The sequence below is a fragment of the Pseudorca crassidens genome, chromosome 1, assembly GCF_039906515.1.
Source record: "Pseudorca crassidens isolate mPseCra1 chromosome 1, mPseCra1.hap1, whole genome shotgun sequence".
NCBI classification, from domain to species: Eukaryota; Metazoa; Chordata; class Mammalia; order Artiodactyla; family Delphinidae; genus Pseudorca; species Pseudorca crassidens.
In genome coordinates this window covers 150,516,389-150,534,030 of record NC_090296.1, presented here as the reverse complement: position 1 = coordinate 150,534,030, position 17,642 = coordinate 150,516,389, and the positions used below count along the sequence as shown (strand labels likewise).

Genomic DNA, 17,642 nt, shown 5'->3' with positions numbered 1-17,642 from the left:
TGGTGACTCCTTTTTCTGGGCTGGGTCATCTGCGGCCACCGAGTTTGCTCTAGGAAGGAAGGCCTGTCTCCCTGGAGCCACTGCAAAGGCACAGCGTCCTAAGGACCCATTATAAGGGACTCTCCAGAATGGTCCAGGCCCATGATGACCTCATGGAGGGGGCGTGATCACGAGAGCTGCCCTGGAGGAAACTGTCCCCACCTCAGCCTTTCCCAGAGGGCCCTCTGTAGACAGTGGAGTCCCTGTGACACCACTGTGAGGGAGGGCCCCGGGGCGGGCATTTACTGGGGAGACCTGCCACCATCAGGTCTCGTGCTCACTGCCACATCTGACTGCTGTGAACCACAGGCTGGAGAAGTAGCCAGGCTGCTGTATTAGCTACAATTCTCCCCATTTAAGGGTAAGAGTAGAATCTCGATTTGATAAAGGCTGAAACCGATATTTTTAGGCCTCTTAATAGCTATCAAATTATTGATTTCATTCTCTTTTTTCAACAAGTATTTATCCACCACCTAATAAGTGTCAGGCGCTGTTGTAGGCACCAGGAGTACAGCAAAACATACCAAAATTCCTGCCTGAGTGGAGCTTACATTCTGCGGGGGCTGGAGGGAGGCATACAATGAATGAATAATTCACATGCGGCGCTCAGACGGTGATCAATGCACAAGAGGAACACGCACAGGGAGGCCGTGGGGAGGGTGGGATGTGTTGGCTTATTAAATAAAGAAGTCAGAGAGGGTCTCCTTGAGAGGTGACACTGGAACAGGTAGTGACTGGCAGGTAATGACGGGTGAGCCACGTGGCTGAGGGTGTGTGTGTGGGGGGGGGGGAGGACATTCCAGGCCAAAGGGCATGTGCAAAGGCCCTGAGGCAGGCCTGTGTGCCTGGGGCAGAGGTTGGAGAAGTACAGGGGTGGGAGTGCTCTTTGTAAGGAGCTGGCTCCACTAATTTAGCCTCTTTAAAATAATGGGTTGCTTTGGTCTTGAGCATATTCAGCCTATATTTAAAAAGCCAGTGGTACTCCTCATCTTACGTTAAAGAACTGTGTGTGTGTGTGTGTGTGTGTGTGTGTGTTCTTGAGATGCTCTCTTGGAGGAATAAAAAATGATCAGCAATGAACATCATTTTTTGTATACATAATTAGAGTTGGTGGGACTCCTTTTTTTTTTCAAGCATCAAAGAGCAAAAATGAAAATTTCAGCAAAATATTCTGCAAAATAAATGGAAACAGTAACATTGCTCACCTTGTTTGGAGATTCTGGCTTCCACGCTGTCCCTGTGGTGACATCTGTGTTAAGTCAGCGTGGGGGGGAGAGGGGGAGCACGGCATCTTGACACTGCACAGACTACACACGCACTTATTCCTGAGAGGTCCGTGCAGGGTAGCCCCCTCTCTCTTCTCTGCTGGGGGTGGAGTGCGGAGGAAGGACTGGTTTGGGGAAACAAAGCTACCCACATCACTGCAAACAGACCATTTCACACACTGCTGGGAGCAATCATGAAACTCTTCCCAAGCGGGGTGCCTAGGAGGTCTCCCTGCAGCCTCCGGGCCTCCTGGGGGGAGTATGGGGGCCCCTGGTCGTCATGAGTGTCCTGTGGGTCTCCCTGGGATGAAGCACCCTGGACACACCCCCGTGTCAGCAGACCCACTGGACCCTCGCTGGAGAGTGGACGTGGGGACGTGGCTGAAGCAAGAATGAAGCTGGGCACCCCTCACCGCCCTGGAGCCCCACACCAGAGCAGGCCAGTTCCAGCAGCAAAGAGTTTACAGTATAGTTAGGACTGAAGAGCAAGGTGGGACCCGGAGGTCTCCAGAGAGCCACCGCTTTAAGGCTTTTTGGAAGGGGGTGCCTGCTCCCTGGTGCCAGGGGTGCCAGCCACTGTGGGGCCCTTTCCCGGATGTGCCTGCGCTCAGGTGACAGCAGAACCAGACTCTGGACAGAGGCAGCATCCCAGTGGCCGAGGTCTGACAAGGCAGGGCCCGCTCGGCCACAGCACACGTTTTCTCCTTATTTATTAGAAGCATCGGGAGAAAAAAAAAAAAAGAAGCACTCGAGGAACTTAATCTGTAAAGTCCACACCGCAAGGAGGAAAACCGAATCGTGTCCTAAAGAAAGAAACCCTCCGAAACGCGCTTCGCTCTACTTCTCTTAGTAAACATAGAAAACACAGAGAATGGAACACATGGGTTTGACAAAGCCTTTTCTTTTCTTTCACAAATTTCCCACCACTGATGGATACAGCCCTTTTTTCTTAACTAACGTGAAATATATTTTCATCCGTTAAGTTTATTTCTGCAAAGTAGAGTAAATTGCAAAATAAGTTTGTTGTCGCTAAGGGAGGGGGTGAGAGCCACGTAACCACGACCCCACCCCACCCACCCCCGGAGACGGTGGGTGCTGCCCAGAGGATTTCACACCTCAAGGTGTGTCCCCTGCTATCTTGAGGCACTAAATTCCTGACTGTAAACTACCAGGATTAATAAATCAAATCGGTTTGGAAAACATGAAGTTTGTAAAGTAACAGATCCCAAATTTTCGGAACGCCACTGGAGCCACTGGGTGGTGATAGGGAAGAAAAAGTCCACAGTAACTTAGTGAATAGAAAGTATTCATTTAAGAGGAAAAATGGAGTACCCAAATCCAGGAACAGAAAACAAATCGAGCTTTCCACGGAAAAAGAAGAGACATTAACACTGTTCCACTTTCAGAGGGGATCTGAACAAACAGCGCAAAGTGTTTCACCCCCACAGGCCAGCGGAGCCCCACTCCACCTAAAGGTAGCCCTCCAAGGAGACAACCCGGTGGCAATAAAAGGGTGCAAAATATTGCTCTGTGGCATATTCTGAAAATAATATAAAAATAATTTCTATAGTACAGTTTAAACTTGGCTTGTAAAATACCAACATAACATAGCATAAAATCTACTAACAGAATAACCTTAAAAACGCCTTCCTTTCACAATATATTATTTAAAAAAAAATCATACACCCAGGTGATGCAGATGCAGGAAGTGTGAAGCAAATGACTGAAATAAACTCCACCGGAGTTTATAAGTATCTGGGATTCTTCTGGAAACTTGCTGTCACTTAGAGACATTCGACCTTCCCAGAAGGGGAAGTTTGGCCAGACCAGATTGGATGGGAAGGTCGCTCACAGGCAGGGCAGCTGCGCAGCCCACGTCCAGGACCTGCACCCTGGTGGGGCTCACAGCCTTTCTAGAATCGGGACTGGCCATCTTCCTTTTCCCCAGTGCCCCCAATCCACTTCCTTTACCCCGCTCCACAAAGGGCTCCACAAAGTCATAGAAGGACATTAGGGGACCTCTTGACCCACATGTGAAAAACACAGCAGTTTCTAATAGTTCTTGTGCAGCCTGATGAACTCATTTGGTCTGAGATGTCTGGCCAGGGACCAGGGCTAAAGAGCTCTTGTGAACATGCGGGGCCAGACCAGCATGTTTAACAGAACAGTGGGCTCGGTCAGTTTTTCACAGTGTTTAGAGGAAGGGTGGATCCAGACCTCTCGCAAGAGGAAACGGCTATTTGTAAACTACGTGGACGGAGGGCATCCTGTCTGATGGGAGCGACACCCACAGGCGCCCGCAGGTGAAGCAGCCAGTGACCAGGTGGAGAAACTGGGGCCCTTTCAGGCGGCCGGGGGAGGAGCCTGGTGGGGGCGGGGCCTGGATCTCAGGCCTTTATGGCACATATGTCAGATGGGGGTGGGGCGGAGGTGACAAATTCAAGGCGCTAGAACAGGGCACTGTTGTTTTGTTTTGTTTTGACTTTATTTTTTGACTCTTTTTTTTTTTTTTTTTTGGCCGAGTGGCTTGTGGGATTTTAGTTCCCTGACCAGGGATTAAACCCCCGCCCTCAGCAGTGAGTGAGGAGTCCTAACCACTGGACCACCAGGGAATTCCCAGGTCACTGTTTTTTGATAATACCTAGGAGTTACACTGCCTGGTTTTGAAGGTTTTCCTTTTTCCTCTGGTACTACAAATGGACCATTTTTATTCTCAGTTTGCCTGCCTCCCTCCTTTCCTTCCTTCCTTCCTTCCTTCCTCCCTCCCTCCCTTCCTTTCTTTTTTAACCTGGCAGAGAGCATGAGAAAGATAAATTTTGGAAATTTCTGGTTTCATGTTAAAAAATTAAAAAACAAACACGAGATTACTTTCTGCCTCCTTGACTTCTTGTGCGTATGTGTTTGGCTTCTGAACGCACAGGGAAGCATTTTCCAGACTGGCCCTTGCACCTTCTGTGAGATGCAGGGCAGGAGCTGGAGTCTACACATGAAGCAGTATTTATTTCCTGTGACCTCACAGCTTTGGATGGCAAAGCAGTTGGTCAGCACGACGTGAAGAATCAGTCCAAAAAGCTGCCACAAACCGTCTTGAGGAGATATTTTTTAAAAACTACTTTTTTAAAACAGAAGAAACCCCAGTAATATGACGGACGTGAACGTTAGTAATTTCCACACATTGAAAGTATTATTTAGCATGAAAAGTAAAACTTTTGAAAAAATTTAAGATCCTATGTAATTAATAATTTTAAGGAAACACTTATGTAAATCTTGAATAAATTACTGAATAAATTACTGAAATAAATTACTGGAATAAATTACTAAAAACAAAAAGGAATTACTCACAGGAGATACTCAAATTAGTTTATTATAATTCTTCAAACAAGTAAAACAAAAAATCCCCTCCCCATTTTTTTGTTTGTTTTTGTTGTTTGTGTGTGTGTGTCTGTGTTTGTGTGTGTGTTTTCCATTTTTGCAGCTCTTTATGTCAGGGGGAAAGCATTCTTTCTGGAGAAGAAGCTGGCTCCAATGAAGACATGGTCTACCTCCTGTGTTTTCTGAAGATACAGCCACAGCGAAGCGAGGCACCTTCTCCTCTCTTTCTTGGGATTATTAGAGGCAATTCTAAGGCTCTCACAGGTTTTAAACGATTCTTTTGCTAGTGAGGATTTTACCCATCGTATCTGTATTTCTTGGAAACAAGATCTTCCCTTAGTGAGGCAGGTTTAGCGCCTCAGTGCCCTTGGCCAAGAGCGGTGCTCTCCAGAGATAATCTTGGAAGGAAGACGCTGCATACTGCTGCTCAGAACAGAGTAACTAAGGACACTTTTTTTTTTCTTAAGAAATGTAAGGAGGCAATAAAATAGGGACGTGATGGGGCTGCTCCTAATGTGTTCTGCAGCCACAGTCAGGGTTACCCCCACCCTGCGGAGGGGACCCCGATGGGAGCGGCGCCCCTCCACCTGGCTGATCCCAGACAGATGCAGGTGGGGGGCGGGGTAGGGGTGGGCTTCCTTCCCTGGGGCCCTCAGCCCCTTCCCTCTGGAAAGAGGCGCAGGCCGGGTTTCAGGGAGGCCTAGTGGGGGATTACACAGTGACCGCAGGGTCAAGTTCTCGCCTCTCTCCTGGGGCTTCGATGGTCGCGTCCTACGGCGCCCTCCGGCCACGGTTCACTGCGGAAGTGTCTTTGAAGGGGAAATGTGAGCAGGGTGTCCTCTTTTCTCATATATGGGCAACTCCAAATAGTGAGCTGGGAACCTTGCCTTTGCGGCCCAAGGTGTCTTTGGAAAGCTCCTGTCGCCCGAGCTGCCCGGCACCGGGAGCGATCGCTACATCTCACCGCGCCCTGCGAGGTAGGTTGTCCGGTGCCCATCCTACAGACGCCCGCGGCTTTGAGGGCAGTGTGAATATCGCTCGAGCCGGGGGCTGTGGGAGGAGGTTGCGCTTATGAGGTGGAGCCGCGTATTCCTAAAGGGCCACAGAGACCACCAGGGCGCCAGCGGGCGGCCAAGAGTCCTGTCTTCCAGGGGCCCGGGAGGGGCACAGGTGGGAGGGAGCCCGAGGCAGAGCTGCCACCGCGGTCCCGGGGCCGCGCGTTCGCTTTGAAACCCTGGGTGGCACCGATCGCACGCAGGTGACCGCTACATGTAAGAGGTCAGTCGCCGGGTTAGAGAAAAAAGCCCCCGCCCCCCCCAAAGAGGCATGAAAAAAAACCACTCCCTTCTAAAAACAAAGGGGTGCAAATTTCTTTATTTCTCTTATTGAGGAACAAAAATACTCTTGCAATGGCAATTCAGTTTCCATAGGTACGAGGCAGGTGCTAGCTAGCACACCCACTTCCAACAGCATAGCTGTTTCCTATCCGTCTACTACCTGAGTGGCATCAGTGTAGGTTCAGGCACCATTAGGAACATTTGACCAAACATGTACACAGCACGTACTGAGGATCGCCGGCTTCCCGGTGGACCAGGGAGCGGAGGAGACACCTACAACACTGAGAGGACAGCCCGGCCAGCGGGGCCGCGGCGCGCGCTCAGGGCCGGGCCGCGGGCGCCTAGCGCCGCCGCCGCCGCTCCTCGCGGCAGCAGTACGAGCAGTAGTGCTCGGTCTCGGCGCGCCCGTAGAACGCGCACTTCTCTCGCTGGCGAGGCCGTCCGGGCCGCCCTCACCGTTCGAGCGCGCGGCCGGCGTGTCGGCGAACTCCAGGCCGTCGCGCGCCGAGCCGAAGCCGTTGGCGTAGGTCTGCGACTTGCGCTCGGCAGCGCCCGCCGCCCCCGCCGCGCCGGGCAAGGCCCCTGGGAGGCGGGCGCCATCAACTCGACCGTGTTGACCGTGCGCAGGGCGGCGGCTGTAGCTCAGCGACGACAGCTCGCGGCTCTGCCGCGGGTACAAGGCGCACGGCCGCAGCACGCCCACGGCCGCAGCACGCCTTGTCCCGCGCGCCTCACCGCCTCCACGTGGATAACGCTCTGGCGCCCCGGCGCCAGGGGGCTGCCCCCGGGGACCGGTCCGCTGGCGCCCGCGCGCCGCTGCCGCAGCCGCCGCCGCCGCCGGGGCCCGTGGAGGCCGCGCCGCGCGGCGCCGCCCGTGCCCCCTCCGCCGACCGGGGTTCGGGCGCTCCTTGAGCTTGAGCACCAGCTGCGTGAGGGCCCGGCGAGGCGCGCTCGGGGCTCAGCCCGCCCTCGGCCTCAGGCCTGCGCGGCGGCCCCTTGGCCGTGGAGGCGGCGGGGGCGTCGCGGCGCCGCTGCTCGGCGCTGAAGCGCTCCTGCGCGCTGGTCAGGTAGTAGCCGATCATCTCCTCGTGGAACTAATGCCGGTGGCTGGTGAGCAGCTGGCCGGCTCAGATGAACTTGCGCTCGCCCTGCATGGCGGCGCGCAGGATGTGGAGGCTCAGCTTCACGTCCGTGCTGTACTTCCAGGCATCGCCGCGGGGCCCGCCGCCCTTGTCGGCTGGCGACGCGCCTGCTGCCTTGCCCGTGGGCGACGGCGTGGTGTTCTCCGAAGGCGACGTGGTGGCCGAGGCTCCCGACTCCTCCTCGCTGCCCTTGCGCGCGCCTTGGCCTTCTTCTCCTTGCCGCGCTCGGGCGCGTCGCCGTGATTGCCGTTGGCTGACTTGGAGCGGCTCATCGGGCCGTGCACCAGGCCGCCCATGTTCTTCAGCTGGATGCCCACGGAGTCCGCGCGGGTCTTGTCCTTGTCCTTGCGCTGCTTCTCCTTCTCCTTGTCCTTGCCGTTCTTGCTGTTGGAGTTGCTGCACAGCTTGTCGCGGTCCGAGTCCAGCGAGTCGGTCAGGGACTACACGTCCTCCCCCGCCGAGGCCGTCGGGGACTCCGGCTGCGCCAGAGGGGCCAGCGAGGGAGAGGGAGGGCAGGGAAGGGAGGAGGTTAGAGCTGTCCCCACGCGGCAGATGGAGGCAGACCCTGCCCCCGCAGTGTGGCCTCCGGCCTCACTGTCCCCAGCCCCAGTTGTGGCCCAGCCTGAGAGTCTCTTGATTCTCGAGCTAGAGCTGCTGCCTTCGGAGCCCTCGTGGAGGCTAGAAAAGAGCACCCACAGCCAAGTTATGACATACGCCACGCAGCTGGACTCTGGAGCCATCAGTAACATAGGGTATCGGGACCTGCCTCAGGGAACCCTGTGAAGATTAAATACACGTAAAGGCTGAAGTCCGAAAGCACCCTGAGCAGTGCCAGCTTGTCCTGGGTACTGACTGTGTGCCGGGCACTGCCCTCCTTGCTTTCCTCGTGTCACTTAAAAAAATATTCGTTATGAGCCCCAGTTTATGGTTAAATAAACTGACGTCTGGGGAGGACCAATTATTTGTAAGTTGTTTTTTTTTTAAACAAATCCCTTTTCCTGGAACTTTACTACTGAGATCACAAAAAAATCAGTCCGATCCTTAGAGCGAATCCCTCTTAGCATCTGGAGGCAGGGCCCAGCATGGGTCCTCCCCGGGGGAGGGGGCCAAGTGGGGCACCAGCCCCTTTCTCACAGCCCTCCCTTCCTGGAGGGGAGAGAAGGAGAAGAGAAGGAGGGGGTGCCGAGGAGTCACGCCCTCGGTTCCCTGCCTTTTCCAAGGACCCACACACACTTTTATAATTAATTCCGCTCCGTGGCAGCACATCGTGTTCCGATCTCGGCAGAGAGAGTTTTGTGTTGTGACTTGCCTACGGTTTGTTTTCTGAGTGGGCGGGGTTTATTCCTCTCCTTCCCGAGAAAATAAGGGAAGAAAAACTCCCCTAGCCGGAGCGCGCGCCTACGTCCAGACTCGCAGGCACACGCGCGCACAGGCCCGCGTTCCAGCCAGAGCCGGGGCGGCGGGGACCGCGGGCGGCGAGGACCGCGGGCGGGGCTGGGACCCGGCGCGGGGCGGCCCCCGTGAGGGAGGATGCACCCCGCCTGCCCGCCCCGAGCCGAGTGCGCCTGCCGGTCCGTCCTGGCGCGCTCCAGGCTCACCCGGGTCTCGGAGGGGATCCGGATCCACGTCACATTCATGTAGCTGTGCAGAAGGTTCAGCTTGGCTTCTAGCGACAGGATCAGGCTAGAGAGAGAGGAACACAGAGTGAGACGCGCCCCAGCTCGCCCGCGCGCACCCCGCCCGCCAGCGGCCGTCCTCGAGGAGCAGGGGCGCACGGCGCCCAGCCCCTTCCCGGGAAGCACGGGGACAGCCCGCCCCATAGGGCGTTGAGGGAGGGGGCACAGGGTAGGGTCTTATTGGGCCAGCTGGGCCCAATAAGTTATCGTTGTCGTCTTTCCCCCACTCCCAGCCCTTCCCTGGCGTCCACCGCAAAGTGCAGAGGCAGCAGCTTGTGCTCCGAATCCTTCAGGGGGATCACGGCTGGGACGCAAAAGAGAGAGACCCGTGCCAGGTGGCCCAAGGCGCGATGGGAGGCTCAAAGACCCCGCGACCCCCAGGGAGGACAGGAAAGGGCCCCTGAGACCAGGTGTCTCCGTGATTAAGGAAACCAAATGGGGGTGTACACAGGATATCTATGCCAGTAGGAACGTTAAGGCCAGAGGTTTCAAAACCATCACTAATAGTTTTTTTAAATTCCTCTTTATTGTGGACCCTGAAGAGCAGTTGGAGACATGACCTGGCCTAGACATGGGTCAAAAGGCAGGTGCCCTCCTTGGGCAGCAGACAAAACAAAGCTATTACTACTTCTGCCATTTCTGAGGAAGAATCCAGGCCAGACAGCACAGGGAGCAAGGTCACCTGGGAAGGGGCTTGGGGCCAGACCCACCCATCTCCTCCCAGAGGAGGAGAGCGAGGGCTGCCGGCCCATCTGCTCTTTCGGGAGTTCATGCAGCAAGTCTGTGTTGGTGTGGGACCCAGGGACCCCGTCGCCCTTGCCACAGAGAGCTCACATCCTGGACCAGACCAGGGACAGGATAAACAGGTGACATACAGCTCATGCCATCAGGCGGTAATAGCGCCCTGAGGGTGAACAAGCAGGAGTCTGGCAAACCTTTCTGGGGTGGCCCAGTGAGCCTTCCGGGGAGGGAACGTGCAGGTAGACAAGGCGGTGAGGAGAGATGGGCCCCTCGCTGCACAGAGGGGTCGACTCATCAGAGTACCGCCTCTGCTCCGGGGAAGCCGGGACCACCTCAGAAAGGCTGAGGTGGAGGCGGGTGTCTACAGGTTTGTCTGGGATCTGCCGGGAGCTTCCGGGCCTGGTGGGATCGGCTCCCTGGTGACGTTGTTGATGTCAGGGGCAGAGAATGGGGAGACGGCTACCCCCCCATTTCTGCCCTCGGAGCAGCAGCCGCGTGGGGGCTGCACTAAGCACCCTTGCAGGCCCCACCTGAGGGTCAGGCGCCAGCAGAGCAGCACAGCCTGGGGCTCGGCCAGGCCAGCAGCTTGGTTGCTGGAGCCTGGCTTCCTGCCTCCGTGCCAGCGGCTGGTGGGGGGAGAATCGGGTGCTTCTGTGAGTGCTGCTGGGGCTGGTACGTGCGGGTGCAGGTCCTGGTGAGCCTCCACTCAGACCCTTCTGGGGCCTCCAGCAGGGGCTCTCGCCTCTGCTGTCCCTCCGGCTTAGGAGGGAGGTGTGGCCAGGCCCCCTTCTAGATGGGGAGGTAGGTTAGGAGCTGACAGCTCCCGGGTGGGCGCCTCCCTGTTTCAGGCCTATCCTTGACCCTGGAGTGCCTCTCTACTGTCCTGATCGAGCACGTGGGGCCTCCCACACGCTGTTTTCCTTTAGCACCAAGAGCCCCATCTTTGGGGACAGTGAGCCCCCAGGCACCAGTCCAGGATGCAGGGGGCCTTGCTCCTGCCCAAGGTTTACCTGACCTCCTCCTCACTCCGCCCCCGCCCCCACCTCCCAGGTGCTGGCTGTGAGGCTGGTGTCACTTCCCCATATTCATGGCAGGGGTACCATGGCAAAAACAGAAAGGCAGATCAATAAATAATAAATGCATAAAATCTAAGGTTGAATACCATTAATAGTTGATTTTCTAATAAGAAATCAGAAACATTGACTCAGTGCTGCCCCCCAGTGTTGCTAAAGAGACACAAATAATCCTCTTCCTCCACCCCCGCTTTCCCAACGCCCCATACAAGGGAAATACAGCTTTGCTCAGGATTTTCCCTTTCATCTGGATGGGGCTGGGCGGCACTGTGCTCTGGTTTGAGAGGTCAGGGGCAGCTTGGTCTGCCTTGGCTTGCTCAGTCCTGCCTTTGTGTGGCTCTGACACACAGGCCACCCCTCCCAGGGCTGAGCTGCAGGGTAGTCATGCCCAGGGAGGGCTGCAGGATAGCTCAGGACCAGCCTCCCGTGGGCCACACCCAGGAGCTACTCCCATAGTTCCAAGAGTCACCACGACAACAGAGAGGGGTTGGCCCCGGCTTCCCACCCATGGGCGGGGGCAGGGGGTACAGGCTCCCTCTGTAGATAGGGCTTGGTAAAGGTGCTCACCCCAGGCCTCCAGGCACATGGCCAAACCAGAGTAACCAGGAAACGGACCCAAGGACTCTATTTTAAATAAGCATCCTCCGTGGGTCTTAAAATCAAGCAAATCTGGGAAACATTGTTCTAGAATAATGATCTGTTAGGGCCAGTTTCTGTGGGTGTAGTGATTTGGGGTCCGGCTCTCCACCTTCCCAGGGGACAGAGGCCTTGGGGGCGTCTGCCCAGGCCGGCTACATTTCCCAGTCCCCACCCTAGCGTTAGGAAAGAACACGTGCTGACTTGCGCCCGTGGGGCATGAGAGGAAGCCCTGGGCGAAGTGGTTAGGCGTGGGTGGCCCTTCTCCCCTACACCCCTTCCCACCGTGGTGGCTTCTGATGATGGTAGCCCTGGAAGGCATCAGGAGTGGGCTCCCGACCCCCCACTTGGAGGGGGCCTGCCTGTATTAGGAACACCCGTTTTAGACTTTATCTGCAGGAGAAGCAAACTTCTATCACATGAAGCCACTGTGATTTTGGTTTATTTGTTTCAGATAAACCAGCTGAAGTAGTACAGCTGTACAGCCCCCCTTAGCCTCCCTGCCAAAGGGCTGCTGGGAATTCCTACACTAAGTAGCTGGGCTGGAACGGACTTCCTGGGCTCCTCACCTTGACCCCCCCACCCCAATACACAAAGCCGAAGGCTGGAATCACCTGAAGGTGCTAGAGCCTGACCACCCAGCAGGCTCCTGGCAGCCTCTCAGCCTGGATGTCGGAAGGCATCTTGTATGCAGAGGGCACAGTTGTGGCCCGCTGGTCAGGGTTGAGGCTGCAGGGCCCAGGAGCCCCACCTGTAGCTGTACAACCTAGGGTGGCCTCGAGAACAGGCCCTCTGTGAGCCTCAGGTACTTCCGATGCTTCTGCCTGTCACTTTACACACTTACTTTTCCCTGTTGAAAACCTGGCCTCACCCAGTGAGAGGGGGAGTGATGCGGCGATTCGCCCTCTGGTGGCAAATGTCTGGAACAGCAAATGCTTTTCAAAATAAGCCTGCAAACTTTTTTCCCCCTTTGAAAAAACTCTCTCCTATCTTTTAACCTGGAAACATATAGGCATCATTTCAAACTAGCCTGGACAAGGGGTAACTGAAGCAGCATCCAGTTTTCAGTACTTATTTTCCAAAAAAGAATGGGGACCTCTGGTTTCTGTCTGGGATGTAGAAAGCTGAAGGAGCAACGTCCCACCGGTACAACAACAACAATCTAGACAAACTGCAGATTCACGACTCTCTTTTTTATTTAAATAAACTTATTTATTTATTTTGGCTGCGTTGGGTTTTCGTTGCTGCGTGCGGGCTTTTCTCTAGTTGCGGTGAGCGGGATCTACTCTTTGTTGCGGTGCGCGGGCTCTACGCGGGAGGGCCTCAGTAGTTGTGGCGTTTGGGTATCAGTAGTTGTAGCGCGCGGGCTCTAGAGTGCAGGCTCGGTAGTTGTGGCGCACGGGCTTAGTTGCTCCGCAGCATGTGGGATCTTCCTGGACCAGGGCTCGAACCCGTGTCCCCTGAATTGGCAGGCGGATTCTTAACCACTGCGCCACCAGGGAAGTTCTGACAACTTTCCTTTAACCCATCCGAGAGCTGAAGTCACAGGCAACTGGCTAGCCCCAAATCGAAGGAAAAACAGGTGCCTTTGAGGAGGGATGGACATGAACTTAATAGGGGCAGACTCAGTTGGACCCCCTTAAGAAGAATTCAGCTAAAATTGGTAAAGGAAGGGTGTAGCCTAGTGAAAGAATACAGGACCCTGGGGGCCACAGACATAAGGGAAATTCACAAGCACTTACAGGCCCCTCTCCATGGGACCTGACCTGTGCTCACAAAAAGACTGGCCAGGGCTTCCCTGGTGGCACAGTGGTTGAGAGTCCGCCTGCCAATGCAGGGGACGCGGGTTCGTGCCCCGGTCCGGGAAGATCCCACATGCCGCGGAGCGGCTGGGCCCGTGAGCCGTGGCCGCTGAGCCTGCGCGTCCGGAGCCTGTGCTCCGCAACGGGAGAGGCCACAACAGTGAGAGGCCCGCGTACTGGAAAAAAAAAAAAAAAATTGAAGTACAGTTAATTTACAATGTTTCAGGTGCACAGCAAAGAGATTCAGTTATACATACACATATATAGATCTATTCTTTTTCAGATGCTTTTCCACTATAGGTTATTGCAAGATATTGAACCTAGTAGTTCCCTGGGCTGTACAGTAGGGTCCTTGTCTTAGTTCTCATTTTTCAGAGGGGTAAGATGGCCTGATGCGTACTCTCTAAGAGTAGAATTTCACACCCACACCTGAAGTAGAGTAGAATTTCACACCCACACCTGATGTTCCCTCTGAAGTAGGTGACATACCTACTGCCCCGGCCTTAGATTCCCACATCCTGCAGAACCCTCCATGCCTCCGAAAACCAAGTCATACAGCTTACTCTCCGAGGGGAGCAAAACACAGAGTTAAAAAAAAAAAAAGAATGAAAAGAACTCCCACGTTTTCTCTGGGTTTCACTCAGTATTTCACCTTTTCCTTGAAGCTTAGTTTGGGGAGAGCAGAGGCTCCGGGGGGCTCGCTGTGTGCGAGCCTCAGTGGCAGGCGACCTCAGAACTCAGGCGCTGGACTGGGTGAGACCCCAGGCGGGACAGGTGTGCCCACCCCAGGCAGCACTTAGCGGGATGGGTGCTGGGGGTTTGCAGCACGAGGGGGAGCTGATGGGGGGCTGGAACTCGGTGTGGGGCCTCTAATCCCTGACTCTGAGACTTGGTGGACTTCTAACGGAAGGAAGGAGGCAGCACACACCACATCCGATTCCATTAGGCATCATGCGCTTTTTAAAGGCAAAGAATTAAAAGCTTGGCTTTAATTTTAAAGGGCAAATAAAATCTTACCCTCTCCCGATTAACTCTGAATTGCAGGTATTCACTATATGCACTAAAGATATGCTGAATTATGTGGTATAGACAATAGAATGAGCCTTCGAATGTCTAAAATAATATCTGAGCATCTCCCTCTGGTCTTTCTATTTTTTCCTGCAACAGACGTGATACTATCAACCAGAATGTTTAAATTCTATCACATGGATATTTACAATTTAATCATATTTTTTTCCTCCACAGTCAGCTAACAAAGACACCATAGAAGCATCTTTGCACATCTCAGTGGGAAAGAAAAACAAATGAAACCATCCGGGTTATTCTACAAAACCCCAGCAGGATCTGGGGGTGTTTTTGTAAGTGATGACAGGTGGGGACGTGGGTGGAAAGCAGCCCTGTTACTGTTAGTAGTTGTGTTGTGCAGGGTGGTAGCAATGACAGAGTCAGTTTAGGGGAACCAGTTGAAGCAGAAATGCAAGTGTGCACTTTCACTCTTACACGCAACTAACAATCACAGTGTACATACACTGCCTGTGTGACCACAAACGCACTTTCAAGTCTAAGTGCTGGTGTCTATCAAATGGGCACCCACGTTCTAGGGCACGGTCCAAGAACGGCAAGACAAGGCCCTGACTTTAGGGACATTATTCCTTAGCCGGGGTGATGACCTGGGTGGGCACCTCGTTCTAAAGCAGGGCCGAGGGTGGCAGGGGCCCCAGGGAGCGCTGAACCCATGTCCGGGAGGAAGGTCAAGGAGAGCCGAGGTGGAAGAGAGGCACACGGACCGTGATCCTATCACGAAATGCAGACACGTTAATACGGGAGTGCGTATTAACGATGACACCAGCACAACGGATCCTGGCTGGGAAGGGAAACAGCCCACGTGGAGCAGCTGGGTGGAGCCGGGGGTGTCATCATCCCCCAGCCCCACGGGGAACAGGCACTGTCCTGGTGCCTCACAAACAGAAAGTGAGCCTTAGAGGGTTGCTACACCATGGGGTTTGCATGTGAACCCTCCAATCCGGTCCTTTCCACCGAGCTGCGTCTCCCCTGCAGGGCTGCCCGTGGACACAAGACCCAGTCCTGGCAGATCTGTGGCCCCCCAGCTGCTGTTCCCAGGGGCCAGCCCACCATGCTTCTCCCACGTACGGGAAAGAGCCCGTCCTCCTGTTCCAGCCTGTTCCCTACAGGAGACCCTTCCAGAGCCCCCCATCCACATTCCCATCACAGGCAGTCAGGACCACAGTGATCACTCGTGGCCTCCGTGAACCACAGCTCCAGGGTGGGGGGAGAGGGTGTTCCCTCCACGTGCCTCTGTTAGAGCATCAGCTAGGGCGACGCCGGGAATCACGTGTCCAGCCATCAGCAAAGGCTGGTCCACTCTGCTCTCCCACCCAGGGACCTCTCACTCACTGGCTTTTCCACTTGCTCGGGCCTCTGTTGTCTTGTCCCATCACTGCCCTGGGCTCCTGCTAACTTCGCTACACACCTGCCCGTATCCCTAACCGGTGAGCATTCTGGTTCTAACCTGGGCTGTACCTTTTAGCAAACGGAGATCCAGTAAGTGTCAGGTGAGAGCGAAGTTGGAGGGGAGGAGGGGGCGGCACTGTCCACAAGGCCCAAATGCTTCCCAAATGCTCGCTTCCAAGATTTTAAAGATCTCCTCAAGGATCCAGGATGCGAGGGTCCGTGCACATGGAAAGGGTCCAAGAGGCCACTGAGAGGGAAGAAAGCAAGACGGGTGGAAGACAGACACACTCATCAAACATTTAGGGGGTCAGAGCCCCTCAAGATCTGCTTCCTGCTCTGCACAATTCCAAAGACGGCAGCTCGGGACAAACAGGAATGCCAGTGGTGACTGACAGACGTGTGGATGGGGGATGCCCCAGGGATGAGCTTGACACTTGTGGTTGTACAGGTTGTCCTAAAAACAGGAAATCTAGAGGAGAGGGGCAGGACGAGGGCCCTGGTGGCCTGGGAGCAGGGTTTGGTGCTCAGAGAGCGTACATTTCAAGATCCCCTTTCATCTTCTCCACTGTAAGTCTTGAGAGTACCCACAGATGTCACACGGAGGGAAGATGAGGTGGAAGGGCACCGAGGCCCACCCTGGTGACAGCATCATAGTGGTGGAACCGGCGGAGGCCACACAGAATTCACAGCTGGGTGACTGGGGCGCCACAGGCTGTGAGCCCTGAAGCCAGCACACTCATTAGAGGGGGGTATCGGTCAGCAGCGCAGTCAAGACTCAGGCTCTGGGCCTGGCCCCACCTCCCAGCTACTTCTGTGACAGTGACTATACACATGCCACCACACGAAATCTCGGGATACGTTTCTGTGCAATTGGGATAATAAAATCCACCTAATGAAAGTTCTTAGGTGGGGTAAGTGAGGCAAGGAGACTACGTTTGTAAAGTTCTTATCACGCGGAAAGCTCTCAGTGTTAGGACCATTCGTGATAAGTTTTCGCTTACACCTAACTTCTATCACTTATGGTTGAAATCTAGATGGTAAGTGACACAACTGAGATTCAAAGCCAGGTCTGTCTTGATCAAAACCTAAGCTTCTGGGACCACAGCTCCCTTGAATCTGACCTTGTTTCAGCTCCTGGCTGCTGACCACCCTTGAAACCTCCCTCTCCCCTGCCCGCCCATCATGACATCATAACAGGACCTGCCCTCCTTCCTGGATCCCTCCATCCCCACCTCGCCAGTGTTTTCACCAGCTGGGTCCTCACTCTCTTCCCCACAGACTCTCCTGTGCTATGTGAAATTCTCATTCAGGTGTCACCCATGCCATCTCCTAAACACCAGCAGGCCACCAGGCCACAGAGAGGACACCAGAAGGCCTCTCTCCAATGTGACATCTTAACAGCCCCCTTGTCCTATGACTCTGAACACTCCATGTCCCCTCTTCTGGCTCCTTCACCTTTCCCTGCCCTTAAAGCACATGGATCCCCCCCATTTTGCTTCTTGTTCTCTTCTTCTCTTAATTTATACCCTCTTTTGAAGATTAAGTCCATCTCTATGGGAATACTCATCAATCTAGTTACAGTTTGTATCCTCAGCTTCCAGGCCAAATGTTCAACGATGACAGATGATAGTTGACTATCCAATCTCTATTCCCCTCTGATTCTAGATGCACAGAATTCTCACTGATTTGCAAGAGCAACTTGCACAGCTAGAAATACTCATGTTTCTCCTGCAGCCGACCTGAGTGTTTCCAGTGATGTCCCAGCAGTATTTCTCCAAGGATAGTATTTCTCGTAGGACAGTGTGACTGTCCGGAAGACCTCAACCCAAAGCCTTGAGAGATGGCGGCTGCCTGACAAATGTTTCCTTCCGGGCACTGCCTCGGTTCGTGACTGTCACACACAGCAGGTGACTGGGGTACCAGCAGGTACAGATTTTACCCTCTAGCACTGTTTACTGGTGACGTGCTTGTGCTTTAAACTTCTAATTTCATTTTATTTTTTATTGTCTTAAGGGGAACATCAAGTGGGGTTCAATTTCAAGTTAAACAGTGTATTTTGTTTTGTCTCTCGAAAGGGTATGTGGTGC

At 54.4% G+C, this 17,642-nt stretch overlaps 1 protein-coding gene and 1 long non-coding RNA gene across 3 annotated transcripts; one reads left to right on the top strand and one right to left on the bottom strand.

Annotated features, from left to right (window-relative positions):
• Positions 1–6,031: 6,031 nt before the first annotated feature.
• On the bottom strand, positions 6,032–9,183 carry OTUD7A (OTU deubiquitinase 7A). The gene is given in 9 exon segments (XM_067698846.1): positions 6,032–6,449; positions 6,452–6,601; positions 6,604–6,650; positions 6,652–6,745; positions 6,748–6,838; positions 6,841–6,902; positions 6,905–6,945; positions 6,947–7,353; positions 7,356–9,183. Coding segments are annotated over 9 exon segments (1,557 nt in total). The 5' UTR covers positions 7,905–9,183; the 3' UTR covers positions 6,032–6,333.
• Positions 9,184–9,530: 347 nt separating this feature from the next.
• On the top strand, positions 9,531–16,422 carry LOC137203275 (uncharacterized). 2 transcript variants are annotated; one of them, XR_010933038.1, is made up of 3 exons: positions 9,531–9,697; positions 14,329–14,441; positions 16,128–16,422. It is a non-coding gene; the product is annotated as an uncharacterized lncRNA (long non-coding RNA). The 2 variants fall into 2 exon arrangements; XR_010933027.1 differs by having other exon boundaries at positions 9,653–9,939.
• Positions 16,423–17,642: the final 1,220 nt, after the last annotated feature.